The sequence below is a fragment of the Sinocyclocheilus anshuiensis genome, unplaced genomic scaffold, assembly GCF_001515605.1.
Source record: "Sinocyclocheilus anshuiensis isolate Anshui unplaced genomic scaffold, SAMN03320099.WGS_v1.1 scaffold373, whole genome shotgun sequence".
In the NCBI taxonomy this organism is placed as follows: domain Eukaryota; kingdom Metazoa; phylum Chordata; class Actinopteri; order Cypriniformes; family Cyprinidae; genus Sinocyclocheilus; species Sinocyclocheilus anshuiensis.
This window is the reverse complement of record NW_015537962.1, coordinates 81,921-95,209: the sequence shown is the minus strand read 5'-3', so window position 1 is coordinate 95,209 and position 13,289 is coordinate 81,921. Positions and strand designations below refer to the sequence as shown.

At 33.9% G+C, this 13,289-nt stretch overlaps 2 protein-coding genes across 4 annotated transcripts in view; one reads left to right on the top strand and one right to left on the bottom strand.

Moving 5' to 3' along the window:
- LOC107667191 (RING finger and transmembrane domain-containing protein 2-like) overlaps nt 1–7,951 on the bottom strand; it is a 21,207-nt gene extending 13,256 nt beyond the window's left edge. Inside the window, exons 1-8 of one of the 3 annotated variants that reach the window (XM_016458805.1) lie at nt 7,232–7,890; nt 6,121–6,198; nt 4,604–4,962; nt 3,528–3,650; nt 3,229–3,305; nt 2,423–2,523; nt 2,249–2,262; nt 1,454–1,536 (exon numbers count right to left, since the gene is read on the bottom strand). In XM_016458805.1, coding sequence (XP_016314291.1) covers nt 1,454–1,536; nt 2,249–2,262; nt 2,423–2,523; nt 3,229–3,305; nt 3,528–3,650; nt 4,604–4,962; nt 6,121–6,167 — 804 coding nt within the window. In that variant the 5' untranslated portion in view covers nt 6,168–6,198; nt 7,232–7,890. Of the gene's footprint in view, nt 1–1,453; nt 1,608–2,248; nt 2,263–2,422; nt 2,524–3,228; nt 3,306–3,527; nt 3,651–4,603; nt 4,963–6,120; nt 6,199–7,231 lie in introns of all 3 variants that reach the window. The other 2 variants (XM_016458814.1, XM_016458797.1) reach the window with 2 other exon arrangements.
- Nucleotides 7,952–9,110: 1,159 nt separating this feature from the next.
- Nucleotides 9,111–12,536, top strand: LOC107667499 (UPF0454 protein C12orf49 homolog). The gene is made up of 4 exons (XM_016459177.1): nt 9,111–9,282; nt 10,489–10,640; nt 11,926–12,039; nt 12,453–12,536. The coding sequence occupies exons 1-4, from the start codon at nt 9,111–9,113 to the stop codon at nt 12,534–12,536; spliced, it is 522 nt and encodes a 173-aa protein (XP_016314663.1).
- Nucleotides 12,537–13,289: the final 753 nt, after the last annotated feature.

The following is a 13,289-nucleotide window of genomic DNA, read 5'->3' as shown; positions in this document are numbered from 1 at the left end:
TGTCAACATATTCTGTTACACCAAATACACCAAATAATGATCTTTAAAATAGCATCATATGATCCCTTTAAAACATGGAGACTGCGGGATCCAATACAGTTAGATTGAACCTGCATGTTTGAATCAAGCAGTTTTAAAGTATGAATTATTATATTAATTTAAACAATTATTATCAATAAATTATTATATAAATTAAATAACAAATTAGGGGTCTGCGATATTGACAAAAAATGATATCTCTATAATATTCTGGGATTTTATCAATATGTGAAACTAAAACCGCCAGTAGGTGGCAGCAAGTCACTGTTAATAAGTGAGTCATTGCGCTTGAACCGAATCATTTAAACGCTTGATTCATTCAGGAACAAAACAGCGTCCTGTTCCTCAGAGACGCAAAACAGCGCTGTGGCTGTGTTTGAAATGATTTTTGTTGGAGAAATAGAGAATTTTCCAAAAACAGGGAATGGTGTCTAAAACGCAAGTCGCACATCGTTAAAACAACAATTACGATATTTTCACAGATCTACATATCACACACCCCTATGTTTACATTTTTATAATGCATTGCCTTCTTAAACAACAGCTTTATTGAAAATGCTCATTCATTCTCTGCCAGCAGGTGGAGCGTTTGGTAGAAATATAACTGTTTCCCCGGTAACAGCAAAACACAAAGCAGCGCAGCACCAGACTTTGAATGTGCAGCGCTCGTGTTTATTCAATGAAATCATAACGTTAGCCTTTTGAAGTTTAATCGTCACATTCAGTTATATCGCAATTCTGGTCTTTCCGTCCCCAAATTTAAGACCTCTTGAAATCATAATTAAGACTTTCTTGAACAATTTAAGACTTTTTAAGGCCTTGGATTTGATACAACTACATTTAAGACTTTTTAAGACCCCGCGGATACCCTGTTATTTGACTCACGATTGATTTTAAGCCCATTAGACCATAAAAAGGAATGCATTACAAACATACAGAAGAATCAAACATTCATCAAAGAGAACTGACATGAATATGTTCTGTTTCTGTTAATACTCAACAAACCATTTCTGCATTTTACCACAAGACTATTGTGGAAAGATTAAAATATATATCAGCCACTTCTCTAAATATCATTATGAGCATCAGATAGTACACTGTAGAAAATTATTCTTCAAAGTTGTAAATAAAACAAAAATTAAATTTAAGCATGTTTTAGACTAAAGTATTATTTCAGTCTAAATTTCATGTTTAATTCGTTACCTTCTTCAGTAATTATTTGTGAAATTTACTAGCAATTTCTAAGTAAAAATTATTTCACAGTAAATCTTACACCAATTTTTTTTTTTTTTTTCAGTGTAAAAATTATATATCGATTGACCAATATGCAAGTGATATTTACCGTAGGACTGTACTTTCTGACACGGTACACTAAAGTAGTATTAATGTAAAACATGGAAAGTTGTCATCTTACCCTGGACTTGAAAGCGAGGATCATTTTAGGCAGGAACAGAATGAGGCATTTAAGCTCGATGGTGAAATATTTCAGCACAAAATCTGTTATTCCAACAGCCCAGATCAGGTCAAAGAAATCATAACTGTTGATGTTTGGCTTCGTAAAAATAAGGCTGGGAGGAAAATATATATATATTATTTTTTATATTTATTCTATCATAGTCATTTATAATAATATAATTTAAATACAAATGATATAATTTTATATTATAAATGTATATAATATTCTATAATTTGTATTTAATGATAGAATTTTAAATACAAATGATAGAATATTATATACATTTACAGTATCTATTTACGATACATTACTGTTCAAAAGTTTATTTTGAAAGAAATCAATACAAAAAATAAATGTTTCCTGAGCTGCAAATCAGCATATTAGAATGAATTCTGAAGGATCATGTGACACTGAAGACTGGAGTAATGATGCTGAAATTCAGCTTTTTTAAAATCATATTGAAATAGAAAACGGTAATTTTAAATTGTAGTAATATTTCACAATGTTACTGTTTTACTGTATTTTGATCAAATAAATGCAGCCTTGGTGAGCATAAGAAATTTATTTCAAAAACATCTAAAAAAGCGTCCAACCTCAAACTTTTGAACGGCAGTGTATATGAAATAATAACAAACAAAAAAAAACTAAAAATGAAAACCAGTGAATGCTTTAATTTAAGAGATGATTCAAATGTGAATAATGAAAAGTGATGGGAAACTAAATACTCACAAATGCTAATAAACACAAACATACAATGAGAGATCACTCTGCAAAATGAAAACATGGAGTAAATGAATTTTTTTCAAATGAATAAGGCAAAAACAACAACAATGTCCTTAGAACATCCAAGATAACATAAAAACAGATGAATGTTTGACACATATAATCAGTTATGATGGTGATTGAAACGAATGAACAGTACAGTACCTGTTGTGAAGTTCCTCTGCACTGAATGTGTAATACACATACACAATGTTGCCAGCGAGAAAGATCATAATCCAGAGGGTGGTAAACACAGACCTCTCCTCCTGAAAATACATCCATGCACAATGAGACACATACAGCATGTACTCAACAGAACAATCGCTCCTTATGAAATTATACAGTTTGAAGTCAGTAAGATTTTTTTTAAAGAAATTAATATTATTCAGCAAGGACATAATAAACTGATCAAAAGATTTCCATTTCAAATAAATGCTGTTCTTTTGAACTTTCTATTCATCAAAGAAGCCTGAAAAGAAAAGAAAGAAAATCACAGTTTCAATGGTTTTTGAGGACCAAATCAGCAGATATTAGAATGATTTCTGAAGGATAACATTGATAATAATAAGAAATGTTTTTTTTTAGCAGCAAATCAGCATAATGATTTCTGAAGGATCATACGATAGAAGACTGGAGTAATGATGCTGAAAATTCAGCTTTGCATCACATTTTAAAATATTTTCAAATATAAAACATATATTAAATTGTAATAATATTTCATAATATTACTGCTTTTACTGTATTTTTTGATCAAATAAATTTAGTCTCAGTTGCGCATAAGAGACTTCTTTTAAGAACACTAAAATAATCTTAACCCACTCTAAATGTTTAAACGGTAGTACATGGGTATTACATGGACCTTTTTCTTGAGGTCAAATGCAAATGTCTCCAGTGCATAAGGGTGAATGCAGGAACCGGAAGAGTCAGTAATATAATTATAGTATAAAACAATTAACTGAACAGAATCTCACCCGCAATGCCACCTGATGCTTCAGCTTTGAGTTAGCAAAGGCAAATGTGCTGATCATTCCAATGCAAATAGCAATTCCTGAGAAATACAAAGAGAATCATGAGAGAATCAGCACCTTGTATTTCACATATCACCTGAAAAGACATTGAACATTAACATCATTATAATATCCATTCCAACATAATGAAAACACCAGTGGCTTTACATTGCATATCAGAGAAAAACAATCTCAGTGTTAACAGCTGTGATTTTGACCCATGCCTTCAACAGCAAAGGCAGCTCATAATATATTTAACCTACCAAGCTTGTGCTGAAAGCAGTTTTTAGCGAGGAGAATGAGGATAAAAGGGAATCCCCTCTGAAGCCATGTGACCATGGCCTTGAGCTCAGAGAGAGCAGGAGCTGGTGTAGAGGCATCATCACCTGGGAACAGGCAGTTATGGGAGACGGCTTTATTGCCAAATACTGAGATAAATACCACTGCTTTCACAACAATTTTAAATGTCAACATTAAGTCTTATCCACACTGTAGGTTATTAATGCATTTTTTTTTTTGATGGTTTTTAAATCTAAAAATGCATTAATAACCTACAAAAACATATTAAAAACCTTTTTTTTTTTAAATAAATGTTAACTGAAATAATATATTATATTATAATACTATATTTTCTCACAGAAGTGAGTACACCCCTCACATTTTTGTAAATATTTTATTATATCTTTTCATGTGAAATTAGATCAAATATTTACAAAAATGTGAGGGGTGTACTCACTTCTGTGAGATACTGTATATATATATTTTTTTTTTCCCCCAACTAGTTGCCAAGGCAACATTTCTCATTTTAATTTAGTTTAATTTGATGTACCGAAATAACTAAAACTAAAAGTGAAATAAAAATCTATACAAAAATATATAAACAAATAAAAACAAAAACTACTAAAAATGACAAAAACACACAACAAAACGGAAAATATAAAAATATAAATAATATAATTTTTTTTTTAATAAATTAACACTTTTATTTAGCATTACATTGATCAAAAGTGACAGTAAAGACATTTATGAAGAATCCTGAAAAATATGTACCACGGTTTCCACAAAAATATTAAAGGGGACATCGGATGAAATTTTCACATTTTTGGGTGAGCAGTAGCTCATTATCATTTAAAGAGACATGCACCGAAACGGGTAGCTTTTGACAAGCTAAAAAGGGTGTTGTTTTACACGACCATTGAAGAATTTTAACCAGTAAGTTACATTTCATGAAGACCCTAATGAATCATAACAACTTGTGGAAAATGGGCATCCAATGTCCCCTTTAAACAGCGGCACTGTTTTGAGCGTTGATGATAATAAGAAACAGAGAAGCTCTTACTTCCATCATCTCTACTCCCGTGTCTCTCAGCAGAGGTGGCCGCATGCAGGAGAGAAGAGCGGTGCTGGCCGGAGTGATGATGATGATGGTGCTGAGGAGGGCGAGGGAGATAAGGTGGGTTCTCCGTCCGGTGAGAGCCTTCGTCCCTCGATGAGGACGCCATCTGGATGAAGACATCCGGTGGAGAACCCAGAACCAGCCCTGCAGCCTGGAAAGGAGCTGAGGACACGTTCCCAGCAGAGACGCCCACCAGACCAGAGAAGAGCTGCTGGGGCGACGTAGGAGAGTCTGGCTTCAGACAGTCAAACACTCCTCCTTCATCAAGGCTGCTCTCTGAACCGAGAGCTTGACTCCTGTTCCTACAAAATGACAAGAAAGCAGGCTGCATTTACACTGCAAAGTCTAATCAGATCTGATATTCTGACACATACTTGACGGGAGCAATAATAACGTTTTTTTTTTTTTTTTGCTGGGCTTCCAATAACTACACAACATCAGCATGATTACAAGAAAGTGTTATTCTAAAAGATAATTATATAAAAATAATTATACAAAATAAACAAAACTGATAATTGGATACAAACAAAACAGAGGTAACCTTAAAAATAAAATACATCTAATTTGTTGACGAGATATTTGTTTCAATATTTTGAAATAAGCCTCTTATGCTCACCAAGGCTGCATTTATTTGATTAATAAATAATAATGAATAGTAATTCAGTACAAACAGTAATATTGTGAAATATTATTACAATCTAAAATAACCGTTTTCCATTTGACTACATTTAAAAATGTCAGTGTCACGTGATACTTCAGAAATCATTCTAATATGCTGATTTTGTTTTTGCTGCTTATTATTTTTGTGGGAATTGTGATGCATCTTTTTAGAATTCTTTGATCAAATTAAATTCAAAAGAACAGTATTTATTTGTAACTTTATACAGTATATGTCTTTACTGTCATGTTTGTTCAATTTAATACATCCTTGCTGAATAAAAGTATTAATTTCTTTCTTTCTTTCTTTTTTAATCTTACCATAAAATTTTGAAAGGTAGTGTATCACGGTTTCCACAAAAATATTAAGAAACAAAAAGTTTCAGCATTGATAGCAAATGTTTCTTGAGTAGTTAATCAGCATATTAGAATGAATTCTGAAGGTTCATGTTCAAATAGAAAACAGTTCCTTTAAAGTATAAAAATATTTCACAACATTAATGTTTTTCCTGTATTTTTTATAAAATAAATTCAGCTTTGGTGAGCATAAGAGACATCTTTCAAAAACATTGCAAAATTATTTCAAATGTTTAAGCAACTAAGGTAACAATATTAATCGCTCTCAAACTAATTTCTCACTTCCCATGTGTACTTGCTCAGTGATTGAAATGCAGGTATTCCCATGCATTCAGCAACTTAACTGGTGAAGCTGGTTAACTAAGGATGGTTAACTAAAATAATTTTCAGTAGGATGGGAAACTAAAAAATGTAAACATGTTTAGATTAGATGAGTGAAATCCAACCTTTCTGGCGGCATGCCCTCAGTGTTGCTGCTGTGGCGTCTCTGCATGGCACCCACTTTATCACCAGGAGCTCCAAAACTGGAGAGAAACAAAAAGAAACACAGATTTATGAAAAATGTATGAAAAAATTGTAGCGTTTCAAAGTATATGTACATAAAACGATTACAATTAAATTGTGCAAAAGGACATTGTATGGAATTACACAGCACAACAGGATATTGTGACACATAAGCAATAGGAAATGTTTAGATTATGAAATATATATATATATATCAGGTGATGGAGATTTACCGCTGATTACAGAACCGGCTTTCTGACAAGATGCGCGTTAAATATCGCATGCGATTTATCGTGCAGCCCTAATTCCTAGTCTACATGATATCTCTGTATGAGGAACAGGCTGAAATTTCATTCTTCACTGGCAATCTTGCTTGACATCCAAAGTCACCTTTCTCTTTCACTTAATGGAAAAGAGCAGCTTAGACACAACTATGAATAACTCCTATTCTGTCCCACAGAAGAAAGAAAGTCATAAGCATTTCAAAAGACAGAAGTGCGTAAATGTTGACACAAATTTAATCATTACTGGGTGAAAGAACGATAAATCATAACATGCACGTGTCTGTGTGAACATATGTATGTGTAATTGTGTATAGATAGACAGATAGATAGACAGACAAGACACCTGGCTATTTATGTTTTGGCTATTTGCCATGTTTTGTGTGTGTAGCGGTACCAGACAGACAGACAGATAGATGATAGATAGACAGACAGACAGACAGACAGACAGACAGATAGAATAAAGGTCACAGAAAGAAAGAAAGAAAGAAAGAAAGAAAGAAAGAAAGAAAGAAAGAAAGAAAGAAAGAAAGAAAAAGTCTTTACTCTGGTAACCAGTTTCACAGATTTATTTAATTTTCCATGTTGTTAATTGTTTATGATAGCGGTGTAGTAATATTAACTATAGTAACTATATTATTTTATGACAAACTAATATTTCTACATTGTTGGAACATGTCATGAATGAACATGAGCCTTTGAATATTGAATAGTGCTTTTTTTCGATTTAAACGCCCATCTAATGTCAAAGAAACGAGCAGAATTATCTTACCTTCATCCTAGCTTACAACAGACACGCACAAACGACGCTTTAAACGCTGTTTTTTGTAATAATGTTGACCATAAACCTCAGAAATGTGAAAGCATCACTCAATGATGCCGGCTGTAGAGCGGATGTGAACCGATTTGTTTCCGGAAGTACACACGGTGGGCAGCCAATCACGACGCTCGTTTGCTCCGCATTTCCGCATGGAGAGAGCTGTTGTTGTGCGGCTTGATTTCTGCTAATCTTATTATTTAAATATACCAGCGAAGATTAGAATCGATTAATTAAGTTAACACCGCGCACGTTTTAATCGAATTGATAACAGTCTGGTTTTGTTTGTTTTTGCAGCTCCATCTGTCAGTGCAAGACATACCAATGTATAATCTTCCTAATGAACATTTCATGCCTAAAATGGATTAAATGTTTATAAAACTCACTGTTTGACAACTTACGACAGTAATCGATCTCTGTTGGCGGCCTGTGTCGGATAATACGTAACTTATTCTCCATCCGATCGCTGCCAGTGACAGTGAGTGTTGGTGATGCAAGAGATGCTGTGTTGAGTGAACCAGCTGGATCTCTCTGTCTGAGATCGCCAGTGCTGTCTATTTAGCTCCATCGCATCTACCTGGCCCTGGTGCACATCCATAAGAACGCCTCCATGGTGTTCCGCCGGCTCTTGCGCAAGCGTTGGGTTCTGGGGGTCGTGTTCGGATTGTCGCTCATCTACTTTCTCTCCAGCACCCTCAAACAGGTATGTAGTGTTGTTGATGCTGCTGTGTCTACACTGGGAGGAACCAAGATTTTTTTTTTAACAAGTCTCTTATGCTCACCAAGGCTGTATTTATTTAATTTAAAAAAAATACAGTAAAATTGTGAAATATTATTACAATTCCAAATAACTGTTTTCTACTGAAATATGCTTTACAGTGTAATTTATTCCTGTGATGCAAAGCTGAATTTTCAGCATCATTACTGCAGTCCTCAGTGTCACGTGATCCTTCAGAAATCATTCAAATATGCTGATTTGCTGCTCAATTATTATTGATGATAAATTATTCCGAATGGTTCTTACTATTATCAAACCGTTTTTAAAACTCATATTGGATTTTTTATTTTTCTTTTTTTTTTTTTTTCAAAATCCATTTTTGTGGATTTCCTTTTTTTTTTTTAGGATTCTTTGATGAATAGAAGGTTTGGAAAAAGCATTTATTTGTAATCTTTTGTAACATTATAAATGTTATTTGTGTCATTTTCCATCAATTTAACACAACCTTGCTGAATAAAAGTATTAATTGTACTTTTGAATGGTTGGTAGTGTATCATGGTTTCCATAAGCAGAAAACAATACAATAATTCAGCACTGATAATAATACTAATAAGTGTTTCTTGAGCAGCAATCAGCATATTAGAATGATTTCTGAAGGATCATGCGACACTGAAGAGTAATGGCTGCTGAAAATTCAGCTTTGCTTCACAGGAAATAACATTAAATTTTACAATATACTCAAAAAGGAAAGAGTTATTTTAAATTATAATATCTCACAATATTACCATTCTATTGTATTTTTTATCAAATAAATGCAGCCTTGGTGAGCAGAAGAGACTTTGTTCAAAAACATTTAACTAACTTTTGACCGTTAAATATTACATTTTATTCCAATTACACAGTTTGAAAACATAATGTAACTGTTTAATGGTGAACCGTTGTGCACAATCTTAAACAAACACTTATTTTAATATTGGCACGAATAAAATTTATGGAAAAAAGTGCTCCAATCTTGTTCTAATTGGATTGATGATACCAATAAAACACTAATGATCACCGATATGCTGAGAGGTGATGAAGCATATAATGTCAAAGGAATGACGTTTTGTATGTGACATGTACTGTGTACAGGAGGAGCGAACCATCCGTGATCGGACCCTCCTGGAGGTGAGGGACTCGGATCATCACATCCAGTGGAAGATCAAGTTCATCTTGGGCAACAGCAGCAGGCAGATCTCACAGTGCAGAAACTCCATTCAGGGAAAGAGCCTTCTCACGGATGAACTGGGTAAGTGATGGGGATAAAATGTTCAATATATTTCAGGTAAATTATCTGTTAATAAACCCCAGTGTAAAAACTTTCAGAATATAGATATGAATAAAAGTGTAAAGTTTGGTGTATGCAAGTGCTGCTGAAGTGGACATTTCTGGCTCAGTGCATGATAGAAAATGGCCTTTAAAGATATGTATAGTAATTAAAATCTACGGATGTGTGTAATAAAATTAAATGAAAAACTTAAAGGTGTATTTTAATTGTTTTCTTTCTACTATTTAAAAAAAAGACAAGTTATGTAAGCAAAATAGCCTAAAATCTCAAAATTGATCAGTGCCTGAAAAACTGCATATGAATGCATGTATAAAAAATGCATGTTTTGCATGTAGTGTCTTATCTTAAAATCAACCATTTTTTTTTTTTTTTCATATACAGTAATGAGAATTATTTTGTTAATGCTGTGATAATGAAATTTGGGCAGGAAATGTGGTTAATTATAACTATAGTTTCACAAGGTGATAGCATTAGTGCATCTGGTTAATAGGAAAAATTTCTGAGTGGCACAAGACAAACCTTTACAGTGGTAAAATTGTAATAATTTGAGGCATATACAGGGGTGTAGCAATTGCAAAGATTATTATTACTTTGGCAGGAGCACTTTGCCTTTTTATGCGGAAGCATATGAAAGTAGATAATAAGGAGAGTGACAGGAAAGTATCGGGACAAATTGGTTAAATTGTAACTTGGGTTCACAGCACACAATTGCTAACCACACAGTGCTTGAATGTGCAGCTCAAACTGTTAACAGGTCCCTTTTGTGTAGCTTTTTTTGTGTAGCATATTCTTGTGATGGCGCCGACGATGATGGCTGCCTCCGTGGCGTGCTCCGCAGTTGTTTTTATGTTTTTGTTAGTTTGTCCTGTCTTTAGTTATATCCCTGCAATCAGTTTCACCAGAGTCTAATTGCTGGACATTCGGTAGTACACACCACAAGATATTTCACCGATATTTCGATTATTCATTTTTTATTTTTTATTTATTTTTATTTTTTTATTATCTGTGTTTTTTGTTCTGTCACTGTCATTCTGTTACACTGTGGAAGCTTCTGTCACGAAAACAAATTCCTCGTATGTGTAAACATACCTGGCAATAAAGCTCATTCTTTTGTGTATTCACATGTAACCAATGTTCAATTTAATACAGACTTTTCTGTCTCTGCAGGTTATGTGTGTGAGAGGAAGGATTTACTGGTGAATGGATGTTGTAATGTTAATGCTCCCAGCTCAAGCCAGCATGTCTGTACAAGCTGTCTGGCCAATGGCTGCTGTAGCATCTATGAGTACTGCGTTTCCTGCTGCCTCCAACCGGATAAGGTACTTCAAACAACATATCTTTATCTTATGTTATTACACAAATCATTCAGGGTGTCTAAACTGTAGTACTTTAAGTTCTCTTATCTTGAAATATTGAGGACACTGTTAACCCTAATAAGTTAGCAGAACTCAAAATTACATTAAATATATTATCTGATACAAAGCATGGTGGGTAATAGAAACCCCCCTGCCCAGTTTCAGTTAAATGTAAGCTCCTCTAAATTAAAAGAAACAAGTTCATTAAATTCAAAACAATGAAACAATTCAGGTTACTTAAAATGGGTCAATTTCATGAACCCGAAAGAAATTTATGAATACTCATCAAGGTTAATTTGTTTAATTTTAAGTTTGTCCTACTCAATAGGAATTAATTCATTACCAATTACCAACTACCAATTAATTATTCTGAGCATTAGGGTTTACAGTGATGGATGTCATGAGTGTTTTTACTTGAATGGTTGTAATCAGGGTCTAAAGTGAACTTGATGTCAGGTGAAGTAAGAATGTATATATATATATAAAGCCATTGTCACAGGAACTATATATATATATATATATATATAGACAAAACCAGTCTTAAGTCGCTGGGGTATATTTGTAGCAATAGCCAAAAATACATTGTATGGGTCAAAATTATTGATTTTTCTTTTATGCCAAAAATCATTATGATATTAAGTAAAGATCATGTTCCATGAAGATATTTTGTACATTTCCTACTGTAAATATATTAAAACTTAATTTTTGATTAGTAATATACATGGCTAAAGACTTAATTTAGACAACTTTGAAAGCGATTTTCTCAATATTTTGATTCCTTCCACTTGTAGCAAACAGCACAGGTCACTAGGTCACTTGAAGTGTCATACAGTATCCAGTCTTTTTGTAAAATGCCACTTCAAAAATATTGAGACTCATTGTGGTTTGTATTTTCCGTATAGTGAGCGCAACAGAAATGTGTTGCAACATGTTGTGGCGTTGCCACAAAAGAAGACTGGTTCCTTAGTTTGAATGCATTATTATGCAATTTCTTGGTAAAATGTATATATATATATATATATATATATATATATATATACATACTTGACACAAGCGAATGTTAACGAGTGCAGTTGAAATGATGTAAAAGTCTGTTTGACAAAACTGCTACAAATGAATGTTGCATTTTTATGTTGATGACTATTCTGGCAAAAAAAAAAAAAAAAGGGTACCACCTAACTGGAATACAAAATTAGGCCACTTTTGTTGGAAACTCCCCTCTGACATAAACTCTCTCTCTTTCCATCAGCAACCTCTTTTGGAGCATTTTCTAAACCGAGCAGCAGAAGGGTTCCAGAACCTCTTCACCGCCGTGGAAGATCATTTTGAGTTGTGTCTTGCCAAGTGTCGTACTTCCTCACAGGTGAGCGTCACGTGTAACACTTTAGAATAGGGAACAATTATTCACTATTAACTACGACTTTTCCCTCGATAAATTCCTAATTTGCTGCTTATTAATAGTTAGTAAGGTAGTTGTTAAGTTTAGGTATTGGGTAGGATTAGGGATGTAGAATAAGGTCATGTAGAATAAGGCATTAGTATGTGCTTAATTAGTACTAATAAATGGCTAATATTCTAGTAATATGCATGCTAAAAAGCAACTAGTTAAGAGACCCTAAGCTTGTTTGTGGCGTTCCAGACCAGAATGCATAAAAATACTCTGCTTAAACTGGAGTATTTCATGTTGATGTTGATTATGCCAGTCATTTAGAGCTTTTCCTCATGTCATGTTTTAGCAGGCAGAACTAAATCCCACTTGCTGTTGTCTTGTTTTAGAGCGTCCAACATGAAAACACCTACAGAAACCCGCAGGCGAAGTACTGCTATGGTGAGAGTCCACCAGAACTGCTGCCTATATGACTCTGTTTGCCAGCGAACCGGCTTGGAATAATGAAGGAGATTTCTTGCAGGTCTTCTCAGGGGCCCCCGATGGGCCAATAAATGAACAGTAATTTGTGTGCGCAATCATAAAGACTTGAAAGAGACTTTACGCTGCATAAGTGTGTAGTATCCGTTTTTACCTCATCAGAGGCGAACATCTCATCGAAGACTCCGCCCATTTCTTTTTTTTGTTCTGCTTGTCATGCTAAGATTAGGCCACTTTTTTGGTAACCTCACTAATTTTATCTTTGTGTGGGTTTCCAGAAAGAGTCATTGTGTTGTTGCTTCATGCTAAAAAAACACATGGAAAGCACCTCAGACGATTTGACAGCACCCCTCACACCCAGGGGCTGTGTGAGCTCAGATTTATGTGTACGACCTGCATGTCAACTACTATATGTTAATTTAATAAAGTAAATGTGATTTTCTGTATAGCTTTACAATTGAGGTTGTTTGTATTATTCCAGACTTCTCTAATTTAACAGAACGTTTTGGGCTTAATACAAGGTCACAGTAAACACCGTAAACGTTAAAATACACATGGGTCTTAAAAAGTTTTAATTTGGTCCACAAATTAAGGGCTTAAAATATCTTAAATTGGAGCAGAAAGTCTTAAAGGTGACATATCATGAAAATCTGACTTTTCCAGGTTTTAAGTGCTATAATCAGGTCCCCGGTGCATCTACCAACCAAGGAAACGTGAAAAAGATTAACCCAGTAACTTTGTTTTGG